This window comes from Nothobranchius furzeri, chromosome 17, assembly GCF_043380555.1.
Source record: "Nothobranchius furzeri strain GRZ-AD chromosome 17, NfurGRZ-RIMD1, whole genome shotgun sequence".
NCBI classification, from domain to species: domain Eukaryota; kingdom Metazoa; phylum Chordata; class Actinopteri; order Cyprinodontiformes; family Nothobranchiidae; genus Nothobranchius; species Nothobranchius furzeri.
In genome coordinates, this window is record NC_091757.1 from 51,860,042 (window position 1) to 51,883,914 (window position 23,873).

The window sequence follows — 23,873 nt, forward strand, 5'->3', positions numbered from 1 at the left end:
TCACATTTCAGATGAATAAATTCCCTCCACCTTCTACCAGCATACGGGCACACAGCCTGAACTGACCTTCAGCCATCCATACAGCGTTTCCTGGTCCTCACAGTCAGCACAGAGAGTGACCGTAAGCCGAGTGGACAGCTGAATCCTGGGGCCGGGGAGCAAACCGCATCACTGCTGGCTGAGCCGCACCATCAGGGTCACAGTGTAACATGGTGCGACCTTAACCAGCTGCAGCCGCTACATCTGACTGTGTTTTTCCTTTAGCTTAGTGGTTGTGCAAAGGATTTCAGAAAAGTACTTTTAGTAATTGCATCTATGGATGCAGCTTTTAGGTAAAAATTTTTTTTTAATTTTCTTTATTTCAATAAACCCTTAACATGTAACATGGGACTTTGTTTGCTGGAAAAATCTTTCAGAGAAGTGGATTTTAACTGAGGCACTCCAAAAGTCTGCAGAAACCAAAGATTTGGGTGGGATGTTGGTAGTAAACTATACAGCTGATGTAAATTTGAATCCTTAAAGCCTGAATGATGCATCTTTCTAAAAATTCTAATAAAAGCTAAACACCACAGAAAAACAAATGACATGTTTCGTGTCTGCAGGGGAAAAAATGTCTGACACATTCATGATTTTGCTCTGAATGAGATTAATTATGTTGATAGCATAACATATTTTTCCTTAATCCAGTGAAACTCTTAAATGCAATGTTTTTATATTTAAAACGGTGACAAATATGTAAAATTATCATTGCAAACTGAACATCTCATGCTCATTCAGCAGATAGTTCTCATTTTCTTCAGAGTAAATGATCAGATGTCGTAGTCTCCAGAGCTTGCAAAGCAAAAGCAGCTATTTTCTCCTCCAGAAGAGTCAGCTCTTAATTGAACTGCTAACGGACCATCACTTTTGTCAAATGCTTGTTTAACAAAAAATGATGGTCCATTAGGGCAGGAGGATATCTTAAAGGAGCATTATGGAAGTTTGACAGCCAAAACATGTATAGAAATAATAAATTTCTTCTTCATACATTCTCCTGCAATGCTCAGGCATAGCCCGTAGCATTTGCTATCCGTAGCTTTAGCAGCAGAGAGAGAGGCAGTGCCACTTTGGCGCTGTTCCTAACGCCTAGTGACAAAGCTAGCTACATTTCTGAGGACCCTTAGCTACTTTCAGTAGAACTTTCTTCTAGATATTTCCTGCAAATTAGCAACAAAATAGCCATTTTTGCTCCGAACCGTTCTTTGGTTTGACGTTGTTTCAGCTGTCATCAAGGATATAAATGTTACAGATACTGTGTATGTTACTAGAGTGTAGCTCATCTTGTAAGATGTCTGACTCCCATGCAGAAGACCTGGGTTTGATTCTGGATGTGAATCAGGGCTGGACTGGGACAAAAATTCAGCCCGGGCATTTTGACTGGAGACCGGCCCATCACCTGTTTTTTTTTGGAAAAGCCATTAAGCCTTACGCTGTTTCTGACACACACCAACGTACACTTTCTTATTGGTAGTATTTATGTATCAATCTAATAAACGTAAACCTACACCATCCTTCCTATCCTGGTATTCTAAAAAGTAGGGTTAGGGGTAACTGATTATTTTTAAAATGATTATTCTGGTGATTATTTTATCGAATAGTCGACTATTCTAATGACTATTTAGATGATTAATCTAGTGATTACTTTTCTATTGCACAATTAATAAAAACCAAAAAATTCTCAAATAAATTCCTCCAAAAAATTGATAAGTTGTTACTGTAAGAGAATAAAAACTACAGGCCTTCCATTTTGTATAACACTGCTTTTATTGTGTTGCGGTTGGTTATGTTCTGGTGACGTGTAGAACTTGGGAGTGCAGGCTGCTGCCTGAGAGGTGGTTGGAGACGGAGTGTCTCCATGCTGCTTTGTTTTGTTCACTTATGTGCGTGAGGCAAGTGGTGTTACGACCCTTCCTGGGGAGTCACGTGTTTCTCCTATTTTAACTGTAAATCCTTCTAGCTGTTATATTTATAACAAGAAACAGATATTCGGACAGAATATTTTCACGTTTATTCGAATATGATTGTGGAACACACCCAGCATCATAATAAATGAAGTAATATTTATGCCAATTTAAGCCTTTTTGGGTGACCAGGACTCTGCGATCAATTTTTGGCAAGGGAAATTATCATTTGTTGCCATTTTTTAGGTGTTTATGAATGTGAAAGACACCCAGCATCCTGTGATGGCACTAATAACATCAAGAGATAATAAATAAAGTAATATTTAGGTAAATTTAACCCTTTACACGTGACCAGGACACTGTAATCAATTTTTGGCAAGGGAAATTATCTTCTTTTTTTTTCTTCCTTTTTTGCCATTTTTGGGGTGTTTTTGATGATACAGTAGACAGTATGAGTACAGTAACATCAACAGATAATACATAAAACCCTTATTTGGTCAATTTTAGCCTCCATGAAAATCTTAGCGATTCAATCACTTTTTGGCAAGTAAAATGCCATTTTAGTTGTCTACAATTAAATCATCAATAAAGAATTTAAAGATATTTTGAGGCATTTCTTATAGGTAAACGGGAGAGTGTAGTCTATTTGGCAAGTGACAATCTTAATTTTATGTGCTGAAGTGCTTTTATCTTGTTACTTTTAAATAGAGCAACGTAATGAATAGCAACCTACACAGTGTCATTGTAAAGCCAAAGCTTGATCATTTTAAATACTTTTTTTCAAGTAAAAATGTGCCCCAAACTAGTTAACTGTGGCTCCATGTCAAGTGGACTAAAGAAAGGAAGGGGGAAAAATTAAATCGCTGGAGAATTGTTTATTTCCATTTATACAACGTTTACATTCAATACAGGGTGCCATTTTACATTATTTATTTTTTTAGTATCATGGCTGTAACATAAAGAAAGCCAGTTCTTACCACAAAGTTTGTGGCACAAACCATCTTTCAATCGCAAATATTGCAAAAAGGATTAATATATCCTCATTGTGAACGTTTAAGACAAATAGCAACACTTAAAACAACTTCCGAACTGGGAAAACTAATGTGGCAAGGTGGAGAAACAAGTGCCCGGGCGGGATTCGATCCCCAGACTCCCGGGTGAGAGTCATACGCTCTAACCAGTCAGCCAAAGAGGGAACTTCTTAGCCCAGTAGCCAGGGCGCATGATCAATCGGGACATTGTGGATGCTCACACTGCCACATCTTCCTCCCTCTTTCCACAAGCACGTCCTCGTGCTCCCGCGCAGGGTGCCACAAACACTGCCACACTAATATCCGCGATAAACATCTGTTTAAGTACCGGAAGAGGTTATCTTTGCTTTCTGAATGTCCATATTGCTAGATATGCCGAGTTTTAGGGCGAAATCCTGGGGAATTTTGTCTAGAAATGCAATTACCTAACCGTGCGCGATCCCGCGGTGGCTAATCATTTTTTGGCAGCGAGTCAATTTATGGCACAACACCGGCTCGGGTTTCTCCTCCTCCTCCCTCTTTTCTTCTCCAACCTGTCGCCAGGCTGAGGCTCCATCACTTCCTAAATTGATTTTACTTGAACCTTCACTACCAAACAACTGTGAGATTTTAACACATGTGCCAGCATCAGCCTGAAGGGCCAGTTTCTTTTTAGTCGAATTTTCTCCGCTTCTCCTTTCCGTTTTTTGTTCTCCATTTTGTAAAACTCGTCTGTCTGTTTACTGAGATTCACAAACAACTGGCAGGTGCATCAGACCTCTGGCTATTGGTCCAGCCCAGAGTGTATTATTACCAATTGGCCAATCCACCAACTTTTACGAGGCGTCGCGTGGGGCGGCGCGGGCAAGTTGTCCGCAACAACTAGAGGCCAGGAAAAAAAAAAAAAAAAAACTGACTCCGGCCCATAAAAGATGAAAGGGTCGGCCCAGCGGGCAGTTGCCAGCTATGCCCTATGGTCAGTCCAGCGCTGGTGTGAATGTAGTTTATTTTATTTAGTTTCTTTTTTACATTAATGGTATATTATTTTACAGTAAGATGCCCAATTTTTTTTTGAGACTCGCCGAACGGCATTGAACTCACACATAAAAAAACTTTCATTTTGGAACAATTTTTCAAGCAAGGGAAGGGAATGATCTGAGCATGCAGGAGGACTGACCCATCATAAACCTTTGTCGGCTGTGCTGAGGAGAAAGGTACAGAACCAAATTATTTAATTAATTAGCTGCACGTTCTCCTGTCCTCTGTCCCCCCCCCCCCCCCCCCCCCCCACACACACACACACACACACACAGGACTGTCTCAGCTGTTATTTTCGTTAAGGAGTGTGCACGTACAGCATGCGCGCCTCGTGCATGAGCCTACTATTGAAGCTGCCGTTATGCTTTTGGCCTGAGGGGGCAATCACGAACATAAAATTTCTAAAGTCCGTAAAGTCTCTTTAAAGAAAGAATAGTCAAACTAAATAATATTTAATTTGAGCACTGACTCATGTCCCTTCCTTAAAAAAACAGAGCATTTGTTTTTTTAGCTTTCCTGTGTTACAAATCTCAACCAATATTTTTATTATAGTTATAGCATCAAACCAGAGATGGGAATTGTGGCATCAACGAGTCATCTCCATGTTGAGTTTTTGTTCTGCTCAGCAAATGAACCAGGTTCATTCACTGTGCTGATGAGTTCACCTGGTTTAGTTGCTGAACTGAAGAAAAACATGTCATGGAGATGACTTGTTGATGCCACAATTCCCCATCTATGCATCAAACTATAATCACTGTTGCCACATTGTTCAAGGACAATAAAAGTCAAATCCTGTTTTTAAAAGGATACTAAGCAGCTTTGCTTGCTTTTAGCACCCCCTAGTGTCCATTATTAATTATCTGTGGTCAAAGCAAAAGTGAAACTTGTCTCCTCGCTCTGCATTCGTCTTTTTAAGAAGAAACCATCTTTATATACATAAAAATAATGCTAATATATAAAAGCTGATTTAAGAATATTATAAAAATGAGAAAAAAAAACAATTGTGATAAAATACGTAAGGAAAAGGAAAGATAACACCGTAATCAAACTGCTGAAATGTCTCCTCGGCCTTCTTTAGTGTCTACAGGAGTGACTTATCACTTTGAACTACTTTGGATCATTTCAGCAGTTTGATTTTCTTGCTAAAAAGCTTTTTTTGGAGGCTTTAGCATTCTTTCAATAGAACTGCAGTGTTAAATAATTTTAAAAATGGACAACAGACAATAAATTTTGCTTGTTGGGCAGCAGTAGCTCAACAGGTTGAGCGGGTTGTCCAGTAATCGGAAGGTTGCAGGTTCGATCCCGGCTCCGGACAGAGAATTCTGCTGTTGTGTCCTTGGGCAAGACACTTAACCCCCCTTGCCTGCTGGTGGTGGTCGGAGGGACCGGTGGCGCCTGTGCTTGGCAGCCTTGCCTCTGTCAGTGCGCCCCAGGGCAGCTGTGGCTACATCGTAGCTCATCACCATCAGTGTGTGAATGAGTGTGTGAATGGATGAATGATACACTGGAGTGTAAAGCGCTTTGGAGTCCTTACTCTGAGAGGCGCTATACAAGTGCGGGTCATTTATCATTTAAAGGTAACTACACTGGTGAAGCCCAACAGCAGAGTGAAGGGGGAACCATTTTTTGTGATAATCAGTCACGTAACCACATCTCAGGTACAGACATGAAAACAGTGAGCCAGCGCTCTGAAACGGAGACAGAAAAAAGGCTGAAACAAGCCGAGACAAAGCGAGCCACTTATTGATGATGATGATTGCGATGTTGTTGAAGGTTCTGCTGGTGGTGACTGTTTCCCTGCAGAATTGACCTGTGTTAACTGAGTCATTCTCTCTGAAAGCAGAATGTTGAGAAAAGAACCATGGCAGGTTTTCAGGAAAAAGCAATGCTGCTCACCATGGACCCTTTTCTGCTTCTATTTTAGGATGCTGAGGAAAGGAGAGAAGAGAATATAAAGAGAATGAAAAGTGACAGGATGCAGATTAGCTAAACGTTACAAGAAGATGGATACATCTGCAAATTTATCCTCCTTTCTCCTCTATATTTCCCCTCTCGAGGCTTCCCATATGATTTCATTGTCATTCTTGGTGTGTTGCCCTTTCCATCTAACGCCTTTAGCCATCTGTTCTTCAAATTTCTTCTCAGTTTGCTCCAACCTCCTTCCATCTCTTGGCTTGGTTCACATTTTTCATTTAGTTTCAGTACTAACGTACATAGATGCAAAGCAAATGCAATTCTTATGAGGCTTGCCCGTTTCACCTGTGTACTTCTTCTCTAAACTCAATTATCTTTGAGAGAAGAAACGGCATGGAAGCCATGCTGACCCCTTCTTTTTAATGTCATAAGAAGTTTTCATTTGCTTGGAAATTTGGTAAAAGTACTAAAATATCATGGATCATTTTGAGCATGGCTGTGGTGTCGGTAACTCAGGTAGATGTAGAGAATAGTTAAAACAAACGAAACACTTTTTTATACTGTAAACAACAGAAATTTGAGAAGACTGGTGCAATTTCATAATAAGTTTACACGTTAAACTGGATGAAAGCAGGAAGTGAAACAAGACATTAGCCTAGAAATCTAGTTTGTGTCTGGCCAATCACTGTGATGGAGAACAACAACAAAGATGGCGTCAGCTCTGGAATGGTGCTCATTTGAAATGGCTTTGGACGAATTAGACTTGTGCTTTTCTTTGAGACATGAGCAGCTAGAGGTACTTAACCCTTTAAGCGCCAAAGTCGCAGAATTGCGACAAGCAGCAATGTTGGATTTAATAAGCCACAGCCGCAGAAATGAGCCCTCATGCAGTTAACACGTTACACTGCGGGGTGGCAGACACCTGTAACTTCAATCCAAGCAGCATTTGTGGGTGTGTTACTATTCAAACTTTTGGAGTTTTTAGAGCTTGAACCCCGCCCACCTGTCGCAGAGTCGCGGAGGTTGTCAGAGCAGTCAGATCGAGTGAGAGTGAGCGAGTGGTAGCGGGAAAAAACGCAATGCCGAGAGGAATGTTCAAGCTAAAAAAGCTATGTCATCTTGATACTCAAGAAAACATAAATATATATATATTTTTTTAACTGTTCAGATCAATTTCTCTAGTTCAAATTGTTCATCAAAACGTTCTTTATATTTATATATATATATATATATATATATATATATATATATATATATATAAACAATTATAAACAAAATAAACCAAAGAAGGGATGAGTGAAATGTGTTCATGACACTGAAGCACCAAAAACAGTGTTCTTGATTGATATGCAGTAAACAAAATACCAATAAAGTAATAAATATATATATATATATATATATATATATATATATATATACATACATAGTTATATGTGTCTACATAGGAATATGTATATATGTATCATAAACAATAACAACACCAAGAAAATAGGGCAAAAACATAAAAAATAAAAAAATATGCAAATGTGATGCAATCCAATATGGCTGCCACCTAATGACGTCATATTATGCAAATTATGTGAGTGAATTTGTTCTTATCACAAAATTTGGCTCATACAGAAGATTTTTCTAATTTACAATATTCCTCTATCTGGACCCACATTTAAGCTACAAGCTCTTTAAACAGTGATATAAAAAATCATATTTTACTGAAAAAACTATGGCGCCTAATGGGTTAAGTCATTTATTTCAAAAAAGGATGTAGTCCTATATACAGTGAATGGTGGACAGCAGGGGCTGCATGACTTCATTTTTTTTAAGTCGACAGTCAAGTAATGAAGATGGAGTCGACTTTGACCAGTCGTTGATGACGTCATTCACATGAAGTGGCGAGGGGTGGGGGATGGGGTGGTGGTGGTGGTGGTGGTGGGGGGGGGGGTCAATTCGCTGGAGTTTTTGACAATTAAAATTGCACCCACATTTTCAAAGTTAAACACATCTCTTTTAACAACGGTAGTTTCTGCATCTATACTGCTCCGCTTCCGTGCTCAGGACGCAGATGTCTGGAGCGCGTCAACGATCAGAGCTTTGCATGCGCAAGCTGGTTAAGGTTAGGATGGGGGTGAGGGGAAGGTTAAATTGCAAGAGGGAAAAGGTCACAATTTGGTTAAATGTCCGTTTTACGGCGGGTGTCAGTACCGACGCTCTGGCACAGCGCGTCGCCTCCGCCTCGATCCCGACACGCAGGAGCTCACCTGCTGTCTTTTCCGAGGACTGCATCTTGTTGGTCATTATCACCTGACAGCGACTAGCCGATGACAGGCATAAAAAGTCACTACAGAGCAGTGAAGTCGACTATTCGACTAGTTCATACAACCCCTAGTGGACAGACATCCATAGAGGTGAGTATATCACATTGTATGTTGCTCTGATTGGTCCTAGTTCTGACTAATTGCGTGGAGGGTTAGGGTTAGTTTGAAAGACAACCGCAGATTCCGCCCCATGATTCAGCCTAAATCTGAGATGATGGTCTTGAGTTGGAAAAAGGTAGAATGCCTTCTCTGCGTCAGGGATGAGGTCCTGCCCTAAGTGGAGGAGTATCTCGGGTCTTGTTCATGTGAAGCTCTCAATTTTCTGGTCAGTCTACGTTCCTTCCCTCACCTATGGTCATGGGCTTTGAGTAGTGACCGAAAGAATGAGATTGCGGATACAAGCGGCTGAAATTTGTTTTCTCCGCAGGGTGGCTGGGCTCTGCCTTAGAGATAGGGTGAGACGCTTGGTCAGAAGAAGAAGAAGAAGAAGAAGAAGAAGAAGAAGAAGAAGAAGAAGAAGAAGAAGAAGAAGAAGAAGAAGAAGGAAGAAGAAGATATCATTTCCATTTCTATAGCGCCTCTCAAGATAAAAATCACGAGGCGCTTCACAAAAACAAAAAATGTAAAAATATAAAAAAAGAATTTAGAAAATGGTTAAAAATATATTTAAAATGAGAGAAAAATAGACAATTGTGATTAAAAAAGTTAAGAGAGAGAGAGTGAACAGGAAAGAGGGACATCAGTGGATCCTGAGGAAGGTGGAATAGGTGGGGAGAGCAGAATAAAGAGAGAGTGGTGAAGAAGGTCATACAAAAACCAGCTTGAACAAGTGAGTTGTACGGAAAAAGAAATGACCCCTCTTGAGATGAACGGAAGTTTAGAGATGGGTCTGAAGCTGCTATGGAGAGAGGGGTCGAGACTCGGTTTTTTAAGAAGCGGGTGGATTACAGCGTTCTTAAAGTAAGCAGGGACCTGACCAGAGACCAGAGAAGCATTAATTATAGAGAGCATGCTGGGACCGATGGACTGAAAAGCACTTTTAAACAAAGATGAGGGTAAGATGTTGAGGGGGCATGCAGAGGTCTTCATAGAGTTAACTAGTTTGGTTAACTCAGGCAAAGAGACAGGAGCAAAGCTATCTAGGATGATGGGCCTGGTTGGAGTTGGGAGAGGCAGCGATAAGGCTGAAGGAGAGATGCTAGATCTAACCTTACTGACTTTGTCCACAAAGAAAGACAGAAAGTTCTCACAGTCTGCAACAGAGTGGAAGGAGGCTGTAGGAGAGGCAGGAGAGACGATACTGCTGATGGTGTTAAACAGCACCTTGGGGTTCCCTTTGCTCTGGCACACCAGGTTGGAGAAATAGGAAACCCTGACAGCAGAGTTAAAGGATGTCAGAAGATCCTTTGGATGCAGCAGATGGACGTGGAGATGGGTTTTCTTCCACAAACGCTCAATTTTTCTGCATTGGCGCTTCAGGCTGCGAAGGCTGTCATTAGACCAGGGAGTAGGGTTCACTGCAGGAACTGATCTGGTTCTGACTGGACAGATGTTGTCCAGAATGGAGAGGCAGTGCTCGGTAAACTGAGAAGTTAAGGAATCTGGGTCGTTATCAGAAGAACAAGGTGGATCAAAAGCAGCAGAAAATGTGCTAGCTGTGATCTCATTAAGAAAACGAGAACTAACCATACGACGAGCAGGAGGTGGGGACGCAGAAACTGACAAGTTAAAGAAAATGCAATGGTGATCTGAAATATAAACATCCTCAGGACAAGCACTGAGACAAACGTCTGAGACAGGCTCGGAATAGACCTCCACATCGAGAGGAGCCAGTTGAGGTGGCTTGGTGATCTAGTTAAGATGACTCCCTGGTGAGGTTTTCCAGGCACGTCCAACCGGGAGAAGACCTAAAGAAAGACCCAGGACACGCTAGAGGGACTATGTTTCTCGGCTGGCCTTAGGATTCCCCCGCAGGAAGTGGCTGGGGAGAGGGAAGTCTGGGCCTCCCTGCTTAGGCTACTGTCTCCATGACCCGACCCCAGATAAGCAGCGGAAAATGGATGGATGGAGTCAGCCAGATGCTAAACATATAAACTCAGCACAACATATAAAGAAAATCTTTTAAAGGACGACTGAAGAGAAAGAATGAGTTGGTTGCATTCTGTCATTTCACCACCAGGTGTCACTAAATCTGCCAAATACTCCTTTGTCAACTTGATAATAATGCACTAGTGTGTTTATGGATTAATTTACGGTGTACAGCTGTGGACATGCACACTTCCTTACTTACTCACACACAATGCATTATATATCTACCCCATAAGGCCAAAAATCTATTAAATCTGTGAAAGTCTGACATTTTTCTCCTCCACTCACCGTAGGTGACCGAGCCCGGGACGAAACAAACTCACATCATCTCTGGCACATGGTTTCCAGACCAACTCAGCCAGAAAAATGTGTGGCAAGGCGGTCTGCGGCACTCAACAGATCTAGTAACAGCTAGAGAAAAATGGCCTCCCAAGTCCCCCACTGACCACCTTCAGGGTAAAGAAAAAGATAAATCCTCTCTCTTCTAAGACATATCTCATTTTAATGCACCTCATCGTGTATCAACTGCAACTAGATGTCACGGTTATCATTCCAGACCCAGTAAAACTGCCTTAAGCGGTTTGAGCCAAAGTTGCTGTGTGGCGCAGAGAATTTGATCAAAAAAATAATGATTATAAGGATTTCTGGAGTCGTTATAGATTACTGACAACCACATTGCAGCTGCGCTATATCTCAGCTTCACGAAAAGCTCAGAAAAATCCAGTTATTTAAATAACTTGTTTGTTAAACACATCTTTGTACAAAAGAAAAAAACAATCTTAATCAGACTGCTCAGGATTTCCTTCATCTCAAAACCATTTTCATGCATGACTGTAGAAATAAGATGCTCTGTCGTAGCTCTGCTCATATTTCAAGACAAATTTCAATCCATTTTCCCAACAGCACTGAGTCAGCTCTCCTCCAAGTGACAAATGAGCCACTGGTGTCTTTAGACTCTGATAATCAGGCTTTTTGACACCTGATCGTTTTGGTGTCTCCCTTGGAGTGACCTAATCCCATTTAACACATTACAAACAAGCATTTGCCATGGTTTTCTCTTTCATGGAAATGTATTAATTACTCTATGTTAAAACTAGGGATGCACCGATACCACTTTTTTCCTAAGTGATACGATGCCGATACTGATTACCGATACTGCTACCACACAAAAAAATGCAATGGATTAGAATATGGGTTTTATTTTCTTCTCTGCTTTCAACAGGAAAAGACTGTGAGGTGGATAAAAAAGATATCTGAATAAAAATGATCACAAAACTAAAACATTAGGTGAACAGAAATGACAAGTTACAGTGAAGCCACTTTTAGGCAACTTCATTGATATCGGTTCCTGGTTCCTGATATTGATTAACTTTAACCGATAACGATACTGATATCGGCCCGATACCGATACCAATAGGTATGCCACGGTACCACTTTTCTCCAAGCCAATACGATACCAATACTGGGATCTGCGTGCTCGCCGATACCGATACTTCTACCACACAAAAAAGGCAATGAATTGGAATACAGGTTTTATTTTCTTCTCTGCTTTCAACAGGAAAAGACTGTGAGGTGGATAAAAAAGATATTTGAATAAAAATGATCACAAAACTAAAACATTAGGTGAACAGAAATGACAAGTTACAGTGAAGCCAATTTTAGGCAACTGCAGTGGTATCGGTTCCTGGTTCCTGATATTGATTAACTTTAACCGATAACGATACTGATATCGGCCCGATACCGATACCAGTAGGTATGCCACAAAACCACTTTTTTCCAAACCAATACGATAACAATACTTGGATCTGCGTACTCGCCGATACCGATATTTCTACCACACAAAAAAGGCAATGAATTGGAATACAGGTTTTATTTTCTTCTCTGCTTTCAACAGGAAAAGACTGTGAGGTAGGTAGAAAACAAAATATATGAATAGAAATTATCACAAAACTAAAATATTAGGTGAACAGAAATGACAAGTTACAGTGAAGCCACTTTTAAGCAACTGCATTGGTATCGGTTAACTTTTACCGATACCGATACTGGAATCGGTATCGGTGCATTCCTAGATACCAGTACTGTACATCCCTAGTTAAAACCGACTCCATATGGTTCCATAAGCCTACTGGAGTCACAAAAGCCCCCCTTGCTGCCCAAAAGACCAGGAAATATTGATATATGTTTCAATCACTTTGTCTATTGATTACTACGGCTCACTGACAGAGGGAGTCAATCAGTCACCTAAAAGTCAGTCAGTACTTTTAGATGATACTTTCTTTTCTGAATACGGCAGTGGCCCTCTTTGGTCAAATGAAACAATGAAGCTACTAGAATAACATAGAAAAGCAAAAGAAAGAGCCCCACTGTGTGACGAAAAGGTAGCGTGACACACAGAAAAGTAAAAGTAGAGTGAACCCCTGTCAGGCAGTTTCTAAAAAGAGATTTCCATGACTTAGGATGTAAGACTGAAGACTGACATCTGGTTCTACTGGATCACCAAGTAATGAAACCTGCTCTTTTATTAATGTGCCCACTTTTAGACTGAGGCCAGTGCAGGAGCGAGTTTAAGGGCAAGGAGGGAATAAGTACTTGCAGGCCGGGGATTTAGAGGTTTTCTGTCATTCTTGCCTATGATGAACTTATTGACCGGATTATTTAAAGGTGGACTCTTTGATTCTAAAGATTTATTGACCCTATTTGTTTTTTTTTTCCAAATTGGAGATGGGTAGTCATCTCCACTATAAATAAAAGTTTTTAAGGTCAGTGAATACATTTAAACATAAAAATATTTATAAAAGGATGTTTTTAACAGGTGATATCCTTTATTAAAGGTCAACGATACTCATATTTTTAATACATTTGCAGTGGTCTCTAGTAGGAATGGATGTCTTCTAAGTCGTACTCTTGGGTAAACAAGCACCGGTGCATCTGTTTCAGGAACTAGAAGCGAGCCAGATCAGAAGTGAGCTTCAGACGGCAAGATTTGGAGTCTTATTTCTTGACATTTGGACATCTCATCTTGGATTGGAAAATGGCAATGGGACTACACCACTGACTCCATTTGCTTTGCAACGTTGATGTTCTATCTCCATAAATTACACAAGCTTGAAGGAGTTCTGCTGGAGGAGATGCTAATGCTAATGGTTAACTTCTACTAGCCGAGACATTCTCTGCCGTTTCCTGGACGCTAAACCAACATCCATCCCCTTCACGAGTCCAGACGGGTGAGTCGAGAACGTTAAGTGACATTGTGGCGTAGATCTGCCAGGCTTTTCAAATGCTAGAGTTTCACTGTCAATTTTTATCAGAAGCTAATGCAGGAGATAGGTGTAGGAGACTATTTAATGTATAGCCTGCATGAAAAATTCAGAGTGACCGATCATAATCAGAAATAAAATCATTCAAAAATGTTTTTCAGTGAAGTTGACTATTAAGGAAAAAAAAGTTGCCCACACCAGCACGGTGCTAAGTGAAAAAGAAATTAACTTCTGAACGTATCAACTACACCCTTGGCAGAAACAACTGCAATCAAGCATCTGCGATAACTGGTATTGAGCCTCTCACAATGCTCAATAGCTTTTGTCCCACTCTACTTTGTAAAGTTGTTTGAAATCTGAAACTTTAGGCGTGTTTCCAAAATTCGGAACGTGACGGTACTTTTGCCAGAACTTAACGCGCATGTCTCCACTTCAGACGGACAAATGAAACAACCATTTTCCGGAACCAATAAGTGTCTACGCTGGGGTACATAATCGGAAAGGACCGGTAAAGTCGCATAACTTTGGTTTACTCACGCCGATTGGTTGTACCTCAGTAGGAAATGACATTGGCAGATGTCGCCCAAAGCAACTGGATTTTGTAAAGTTGGAAGAGTTCCTGGTAAAGTGGAACGGAAGGAAAGGAAAATTGTGTTCATGCTGCTAATTGCATTATTAAACGCTCAACACCAAAAAATGCAGCAGAAACCCCCCTAAAACAACGTAATTCACGTTTCTTTGTTGTCTGACAGAACACCGTAAACAACGGCACTTCATCAAGTCATTTAATGCTGCAATTACATCCTGCAGCCGCTCTAAGTGTCCTCCGAATGGATTAAATGACTGCACACTTTGACGGAATAAAACATTTAATGTTATTAATGTCCAAGGATGCTTTCTGACACTCATCAGTGACATCACTCACTGCCGAAGAAGTGGCAATATGTTGACATCAAAGTCCTGAAAGGGCTTAATTTGTAAGGAGACACAACAGCTGAAGGAACTGAGCCATTGTGTTCCCAGGTCAATTTTCCCCCTCCCAGAAATTCCCTGGAACTGCTTTAGAGGAAGCACGGCTATTGGAGGGTTTTCCAGCACGAGTGGTCTGTTTAAGGTCAAAAGTCAGGAATTCTCCTTCAGGATTTTCTGCTTAAAATCAGAATTTGCAGTACACTCGGTTATAACAAGTCCTCCAGGTCATGAAGCACCAAAGCAGTCCCAGACCATCACACCACCAACACCATGTTTGTCAGTTGGTGTGATGTTCTTTTTATAAAAGGCAGTGTTGGTTGTAATGTGACCATTTCATTAAATCAGTCCACAGAATATTTTGTGGATCATCTAAATGTTTTCTGGCATATGTGAGAAAGGCTTTTGAGTTATTTTTAATGAGTAGAGGTTTTGGCCTTGCAACTCTCCTACATTTGCAACCTTTGCCCCCTGTAGCGTTCTGTATTTCTTTAGAACGTGGCATGAGGAATTGCTTTTTGCAATCTTTTAGCCTACCTCATGGGATCTGAGAAACTGTATTGCAGTGATTTCTAATTCTAGTGGTGTTGGAGTAATCAGGCCTGGGTGTGGCTAGAAAAGCTGAACTCTGCTACTCAAATAATGTGGTCATTCCCATTAAAACAAGAGGGGTAATTTCTTTTTCTAACAGAATTAAGTTGGTTTGGATTCCCTTGATAAATGAAACCCTCATTTCCAGTCTAATTGCATCCCTCCCCTCTGTTCACTGAGCTTCATTGGCTCCCCTTAGCCAACTGCATTAAATTCAAGTAACCTACAAGGTTCTGAGTGGAGTGGCTCCCATTTCCTTGAAGCCTCTCATAAAGGCTTATGTCACGGCTCGGTCACTCTGTTCATCAACGCATTTTCAGCTAGCATTGCCTTCAGATAAACAGGGAAAACAAAGTAAACTTAAGTGTTCAAAAACTTTTTAAAAGCCCTTCATGTAATTGTTTTTGCATTTACTTTATTTAAATACCAAAAAAATCTTTATAACACATATAAAGCAAGGTCATTTGAGACTAACCAATGTTTCACCATGACCACCTCCAGCTCAGACTTGATTGTGGTCATCCATTTGTCTATAAACCTCCTAATCCTCGGAGTGAATCATTAGAAAATCGATTCATTTTGATTCACGGTCCTGGTTACTCAATAGAGACAAAGGTGGATGTCCACTATTTTACGGCATCAGAACCGACCCATTTTAAAGACCAGATGTAAGTCAGAGGCTACGACACATTTGGGATGTAGATGCAATCAGTCAACAGTCTATAATCTGTGAATTCCCTGGCTGCAGCAGAGTGGCAAACCATTGTTATTCAACAATATAAAAGCACTATCTGAGTGGGATTATCCTGCCATTACAGCTGTTCAAATGCCTTACTCCGGACCAAATTTTCAATCTCCCAACTTCTTCCTGCGCACACAAAAACGGATAAATCAGAGAAAAGGCAAAACAACACGAGAGGAGGCGTGGAATGATGAAAGCAAGCTGAAGTGCATCACCATAAAAACACGTGGTTCCTGCTAAAATAAGATCTGGGAAAAAAATCTTGAAGATTTGGGGTTAAATCTCAGCAAACATGATGCCAAATCCACAAGCAAACACGAGAGTTGCAAGATTTTGTTTTATGATTCGTAGGCTATCTATAAATAAATTGCATGGAGAAGTAAGGATGTCTAATTAAATGGGATATAAGGTGTCCTCTAGTTGGCATGGACACATTTTAGCTCTGAACAGGGCTTTGGCATAAACACTGATGCTATTCTTTCTCTGAATGCGTTAAATAAAAGTCCAAATCAAAGGTTTCCAGGAGCTGTGGTCATGCTGGTAAGACGCCACGCCTCAATGACCACTAAACACTAAACCAACTGAAGCACAATACTTCCACGTGTCCAAGAAGCTGCAGATGTATTTTTTTTTTTGTCCAGCATGAAGGAAAGATAAAAGAGAGGCCGAGAAGAACACCAACGTGCAAAGAAGGGGGAAGGAAAGAACGAGTTTTATGTGAAGGTGAGCTAAATTATCAGCGCAGCAGATGTGGAATTAACTGGCTGCTAATAATCCATGCGATCAGTCACATCAGCGTTCCTCATTTGAATGGAGTTTAAGAGACCTGCGCACTGATTGGCTAAACGGTCCAACAGCTCATAACCATGAGTGCACATTAAACTAATCCCCCCTTTTTGGGCACCACCCCCAATACAAACACCTAAAAACTGGCATTCTGGGTCCTGCAGTGTCTCTACAATAAATCGGTCCTGGCGCTATTTATAGCTGTCTAACACCATAACGCTCAACTGATACCTGACTCTTCTGATGTTGCGCAACAGGTCTTACCCTTTGTTCTAACGGTGCTCAGGTAAAGTCACGCAACGTTCAGGGGTTAGAAGAGTTGAAACGCATGCAAAGAGTAAAACATCAAAGTTTAAATGTCGCTAAAGGATCTAATGATTTTTTTTTACACACGCACTAGAACAGATGCGCGGGGATGAAAACAATTGGACATCCTCCGCGCATGAGATTTGGCACGGACAGGCGTAAGAGAGACACCTTACCGGGAATGGCCATGTTGGTGAGCGGGACACTGTGCATGCTCTGCGGTAAACTTGCCATCCAGTCCGCAAAGCGCAGGTCGCTTCTCCCGTGAGACGAAGCCATGCTGCCACTCTGCACGATGCTCCGTTCTCCCGGACCGGTGTCTGCGCCAAGCCGGGGCGCGCGTTCTCTGCCACTCTATCCACACACACACACACACATGCGCGCGCGCGCGCACACATGCACAGAGAACCTCTCCTTCTCCCTCTCTTACACACATTAGCGTGTCCACACCCCCTTACTGAGCAGCAGAGCTTCGACGGGCAGCACAATAAGGAAAATGCGGTCGATCGGATCCAAATACGGCAACACTTGGAGATCAAACCCACATATGCGTTTCATTTATACACGCAGCTCCACATAGCTGCAGCAGAACATGCTTTTTATCTCATTATTTCTAACAGAACTACATGCACCATCATATTCGACCAGAAGCACCTGTTTCATATCCTACATGACAGCTGCATGACTTAGCTATCCAATTCTTCAGCCAGCGTCTAATTTGGAGAGTGTGGATGTGATTCTGCAAGCTTGTCCTTGCAGAAAAAAAATTGTACTTGGTTTCAAGAGCTCAAATACCAAAAGGATAGTATTGTTGCAATAAAATGGCATTGCCATGAAATATCCTGCATGATTTGCAGTGAAAATCAGCTGACAGGATAAAAATTGTTGGTGTAGAAACTGAAATGGCCACTGGACGGACACGAAACAAGCAAATGTACCAATGCGTCAAATAATTACTGAAAATCAACAAACAAATATGTGGCATTACTTTTGACTTGTTAAATAGAATAATTTCAAAAGTAAAATTAAGTGATCATTTGGCCATAGTGAAATAAGTTTTGTGACTAGCATCCATGGACGTAATTTTGGGGGGGGGGGGGGACAGGGGGGACATGTCCCCCCCACTTTTTCCAAAGTCAAGTTTTGACCCCTGCACTTTTTACCATCCAAAAATAATATTACGCTGTATTAAATTGACACTGGATGAGCTCTAGAACCAAGCGGAAAACAACTGTTGAAGCCGGTTTCCCATTAGAACATACTGTAAAGATACCCCCCCCCCCGTGTCCCCCCCACTTCTAAAGTGAAAATTACGTCCTTGCTAGCATCACATAGGTCGTCAATCCCGCTATTGTCAGTCCTCTTTACAGGGTGAAAGGTAAAGTCGCAGTGCTGTTTGGGTTCCAGGTGTGTACAACACTGAATACGGACCAAGAGAGGCGCCTCAGGAGATTAGAAAGACAACTAATGACGAAGCGCGTTAAAAGGTAAAGACTACAAGACCATCCACAAGCAGCTCCACGTTCCACAGATTGACATACAGAACATTAAGACCTGTACCCATACTGGGTGCCACCAAGAGGACAATTATGAACAAACTGAAAACAGGGAATAATCCATATGCTGAATATTCAAGAAAAGCTTCCAAAGTGATTGGAGCTCTTTTCTGTTCTGGGGCTGCTTTGCTGCTCGGAGACCAACAAACTCTCAAGACATTCTGGAGTGAAACGTGTTGCCCATGTTCAGAGAGCTTGGTCTTAGTTGCAGGTCATAGGTCTCCATAAATACACAGAGGAAAGGCTAAGAACCAAACATTGGATAACACTGGAGCAGCAGGGCGACAACGTCCTCTGCTGCCCACGGATTAACGGTGTAGGAAGTGACGCCACCATCAGCGTCAGCTCTGAGGATGTTTTGCAGTCGGCAAACGAAACGTTAGCAAGGTAAAGAAAAACCTTTCCTGTGTTTTAAAAAGAACCAAAAATGGAATTAGAAACTTAACACAGTAAGAACACAACAAAGATGTAAATCACACTTTTCAAACAACAGTTCATTTACAGGCTAATCTAAAAATATTTATTTTGTTATTTTTTTTGCTACTTTTTAAGTTTTTCTTTCTGTAACAGAACAGTGTCTATTTTCATCCAGGTCTGTCAGAAAACAAATATTTCCAAGATTTCACTTGGAAAAAAAGACCCTGCACTATTTAAAGGGACTTTTCGGACTTTTGAATTTTTATGCTCGCGATTGCCCCCTCAGGCCAAAACCGTAACGGCAGCTTCAATAGTAGGCTCGTGCACGAGGCGCGCATGCTGTACGTGCACACTCCTTAATGAAAATAACAGCTGAGACAGTCCCGTGTGTGTGTGTGTGTGTGTGTGTGTGTGTGTGTGGCCCGGAGGACAGAGGTCAGGAGAACACACAGCTAATTAATGAAATAATTTGGTTCTGTACCTTTCTCTTCAGCACAGCCGACAAAGGTTTATGATGGGTCAGTCCTCCTGCATGCTCAGATCATTCCCTTCCCCTGCTTGAAAAATTGTTCCAACATGAAAGTTGAACCCACATCTTTATCTGTGAATTCAATGCCGTTTGGCGAGTCTCAAATAAAAATTTGGGCATCTTACTGTAAAAAAAAATACCATTCATGTAAAAAAGAAACTAAATAAACTATGTTCACATCCAGAATCAAACCCAGGTCTTCTGCATGAGAGTCAGACATCTTACAAGGTGAGCTACACTCTAGTAACATTCACAGCATCTGTAACTTTTATATCCTTGATGACAGCTGAAACAACGTCAAACCAAAGAACGGTTCTGAGCGAAAATGGCTATTTTGTTGCTAATTTGCAGGAAAGATCTAGAAGAAAGTTCTCCAGAAAGTAGATAAGGGTCCTCAGAAATGTAGCTAGCTTTGTCACTAGGCGTTAGGAACAGCGACAAAGTGGCGCTGCCTCTCTCTCTGCTGCTAAAGCTACTGATAGCAAATGCTACGGGCTATGCCTGAGCGTGAACGCGCATGAAGCAGCCTGCTCGACCCGAGCATCTCTCTTTTTCTGTGATTTTACAGAAAAACAGGCAATCACAGTAAAAATGCCAGGGCTCATTCTACAGGACCAGGGCATTGCAGGAGAATGTATGAAGAAGACATTTATTATTTCTATACATGTTTTGGCTGTCAAACTTCCATAACGTCCCTTTAAATATGCAGTGTTTGAACACCCCACATTGCAAACAGAGGTGGCCTTCTCTGCTCACTATTTGTTTGAGTCCCTTTCCCATTTGGTTGTGTTTGAACAATTTTTGATGTCAAGAGCTGCAACGCATCAAAAACAACCTGCAGAAATCCTTTACTGCATCCGCAAATAAAAAAGTACAGGTCTGTCAAATATAAACAGGTACCTTTTATCCCTAAAGCCAAATAAGTACTATATGGAATGCAGCAGTTATTTGAGATGCTTATGTCTTTTGTCATTTAACCTTCATGTATAATTAACCCTGTAGCCTCAAACCCAAGGGCTTAAATCGGCTGCTCCGTCCATCATGGTTGAACATCAGAACCAGGATTAACCTACAGAACCTTTCTGTTTGATCCTTCAAAAACGCAGCGATGAGAAATAGGTTACTAAATGTAGGCTTATCGGGTACCGCTCGAGTCTGACTCATAGAGGGGGTGTGCTGGACTAACATCAACAGCCGGTGGCAAAAGCCCCTGTCACTTTCTTCCATTCTTATGCTTGACGATCCAAACTAGTTGATCTTCTTGAACCCAAAAAGCCCACCGGCTCAACTTCGCGTTTATGTAACAGCCCCCAGGTGATAACTGTGCCTCGCTAGTCAAGTGGAGAAATCACATCAAGGCTGTCAATGTAAGCCCACCGCCTATATATAGAAGGCTCTAACCTGTATTACTCATCTGAGGGGTCATTTGCTGCCAATCAATGGAATCTGATGAGGTGAGCAGACTGAACATACAAAGCGCTGTCGGTTTATCTCGACTGAAAACACACACACACACACACAAAAAAAAGAGCCAATAAATTTGATTTGTTGTGATTTGCAGACCAGGTTTATGTCATTTGTATACAAACAAGGAAACAAATGTCACTAAAAAGGCTACGGCTTATTTTTTGTGTCTGAATGATACTGAGAAGAGAGGAATTCACATTCTGGTAGGAATAATGATTACAAACAGATCTTAGCCAGACCAACAATACTGCATTTTCTTCAGTTTTCTAACAACAAAAGTTGTCGTTACACAAAAGATGCGTAATGGTGCAGCAGACGTTTAATGAGCTACTTTACAAACTGTTTTCTAAGATGTACAATCAGTCCTTTTTTGATCAAATAAACGGAAATGTACAGTGATTGTGATTTAATTTTATTGCATCGTTTAAAAAGCCCCATATTCACACTGATCTTACAGAGTATTTCAAATTTGCGATGATCTAACAGATGATTTGGTAATAGCTGCACACACGTCAGTAAAACGTATTTTCTTAACGGTGTGATTATCACATGACACAATAAGAAAACCATGAATGTTTGCTTCCACTGGTGCGTGTAGCTGTTGCTGCTGCAGAGTAAATCCCTCTGATATATGCATGATGATTACCAGGAAACCGAACGGAGCGTTTGTGTTCCAAGAGCTCATTTGGACCTAACCTATGCTGTTAGATCACCTGCTGTTGAGCACAGATATGAGGTGACGCAGCCCAAAGGACATCTTCACTGCAACCTCCTTTAAATCTGCTGCATGGGCCTCAGGTTAGGAGACACCTGGATGAGATCCCAAGAGAAAAATAAGGAAAACTTTAAGTTGACTAATATATTATGCTGTAACCAATTTTTCCACAATCCTCACCTCAAAATCTGTGCCTGTGCATGCCTTGATATCCTCAGGAGTAAGCCCCTCCCACACTTCAATCAGAGTCAGACCTTTTGCGTTATCCACGTCAAACACGGCCTGGAGCAAAAACCAGAGGTAGAAGGAAGAGGTTAGATAACGGGAGAGTAAAAGAGATGGGTAATTTGGGAGAAGGAAGGTAGCAGGAAATGGGATGAAATGGTAAAATCATGACTGAGTGTACAATGTGCGATTGATGGGGTGGCCGGAATGGATGCCAGGGCTTGAAATATCAAACTGACCTAAAAGAAACAATAACCACCCTGAAAATAAACATCTGCAGCTCAGGCACGAGGCCAGAGCACCACTTCAGTGTCATCCACACGGGAGATGACAAAAAAGCTGCAATTACTGGTGACACATCCAGGAGAGGCAGAGAGCAGCCCTCGACTGGCTGAGGCGGAACCACTACAAACAAGTGAGCAAATATTCTGCAGCTGTTGGACCATTTCTAGTGGTTTTAAAATCTGAGAAAGGTAACTCAACTGGCAATAATGAATCTAAAATGCTCCAATTTATTCTTTAAGCTAAAGAGAATTAACCAAATTGTTGAATTTTTAAGAGTCTGGAAGAAAAATATGAATATCTATTAAATAAAAGGTATTTCTATTGAAAACTATCAGCTTTCTGATGTGAAAATTTGCTTTTTATATAGTTTTATGGTTAACAGTGAAAAAGTTAAACCCATGCACAAAATTCATTAACCTTGGCAAATTCATCATTTGACAATACACACAGTAATTGAGTACCGTAATCCATTTGAGTAATCCATAAGACACATTTAAAGTAAGAAATGAGCTTCTTTGACGAGAAACAAGAAAAATCCCTTTATTTACTACGTGGCACCACTGGGCTGGACAATAATTCAATAGTTCAATATATCTATCGATAGACATGTGGTGCAGTAGGACCAATAAAGGTTGATAAAACTTTGATAAAAAAGTTTCCTTTTTTCATTAAAACCTTTTATCATTATAATCTATCAGGTGGCAGCATACTAGACTCACTACTTACTCCTAACAATCAAAACCTTTTAGTCTATTACTATTACTATTTATCTAGTCTGTTTAACTATCGCTTGTCGTATTTGTTTATATATATAAACAAATATATATATATATGTAATCTCTTTTACTTGATATTACTATTTTATTTACATGTTAGTGTTTTTATATGATTATGTTTTCTTTTACCATCTTTATAATCAATTTTTATCAGTTACTTTCTATCCATATTAGCTTTTGTTATTTTACATGTTATATATTTTAATCCTCCAGTGTTTCCTCTGTGGAGCCCTCTGCCTTGGGGCCGGTGGTCGTCGGCGGCAGCGGCCGGGGCTCTCCTCGGGTAGAGCCCGGGCAGTGGTGGGGGTCTCCGCCCTCCCTCCCTGGGCGTCATGGGCCGGTGTCTTGGCTGCTGGCGTGGATGTTGCTGTCGAGGCAGATGGCTCCGCTGATGATGTGTCGTCCATTACCTGACCCGTCTGAACTCGGCCTATTGTTTACTCTGCTGATCACGTGTGTGTGTGTGTGTGTGCGAGTGTGTGGGTGAGTGTACGTTCACCTTGGAAATTGGTTGCGGGAGGGGAAGTGTTGGGGAGGGGGGCTGGGATGGGAATATGGGATCTATGGGGCCATTTTAATCTGTGAAGCACTTTGAGTTGCATTTTTTTGTATGAAAAGTGCTATATAAATAAAGTTTTTCTGATTTGATTTGAAAACCACAGACTCGGGCACACTACGTCACCAGGCCCTCCCCTTATCAAGCCAAAACAGAGCATGAGGGAGCTAGATGCCTCGGTGAGAAGAGGTGGAGAAAATATACAATTACCAAAAATAAAGCGGCCAGGGCTGCACGTAAAATGTCTTTTCTACTACTTTTAAAACAATTTTCAATTATTATCCATATCGATCAATATAAAAAAAATTGTTATCGATATAATTTTTTCTAGATTGTCCAGCCCTACCACTGACACAGATATGAACTTAAGTGGCTTATTAGTCTTTTCACCAAG

General features: G+C 41.1%; 2 protein-coding genes across 2 annotated transcripts in view; both read right to left on the reverse strand.

Moving 5' to 3' along the window:
* Positions 1–17,362, reverse strand: part of plcxd3 (phosphatidylinositol-specific phospholipase C, X domain containing 3) — a 36,261-nt gene extending 18,899 nt beyond the window's left edge. The window contains exon 1 of the mRNA XM_015972864.3: positions 17,130–17,362. Within this exon, the coding sequence (XP_015828350.1) occupies positions 17,130–17,232 (103 nt within the window). The 5' untranslated portion in view covers positions 17,233–17,362. The remainder of the gene's footprint in view (positions 1–17,129) is intronic.
* A 3,632-nt stretch (positions 17,363–20,994) lies between these two features.
* oxct1a (3-oxoacid CoA transferase 1a) overlaps positions 20,995–23,873 on the reverse strand; it is a 91,334-nt gene continuing 88,455 nt past the window's right edge. The window contains exons 16-17 of the mRNA XM_015972865.3: positions 21,818–21,919; positions 20,995–21,732 (exon numbers count right to left, since the gene is read on the reverse strand). Coding sequence (XP_015828351.1) covers positions 21,697–21,732; positions 21,818–21,919 — 138 coding nt within the window. The 3' untranslated portion in view covers positions 20,995–21,696. The remainder of the gene's footprint in view (positions 21,733–21,817; positions 21,920–23,873) is intronic.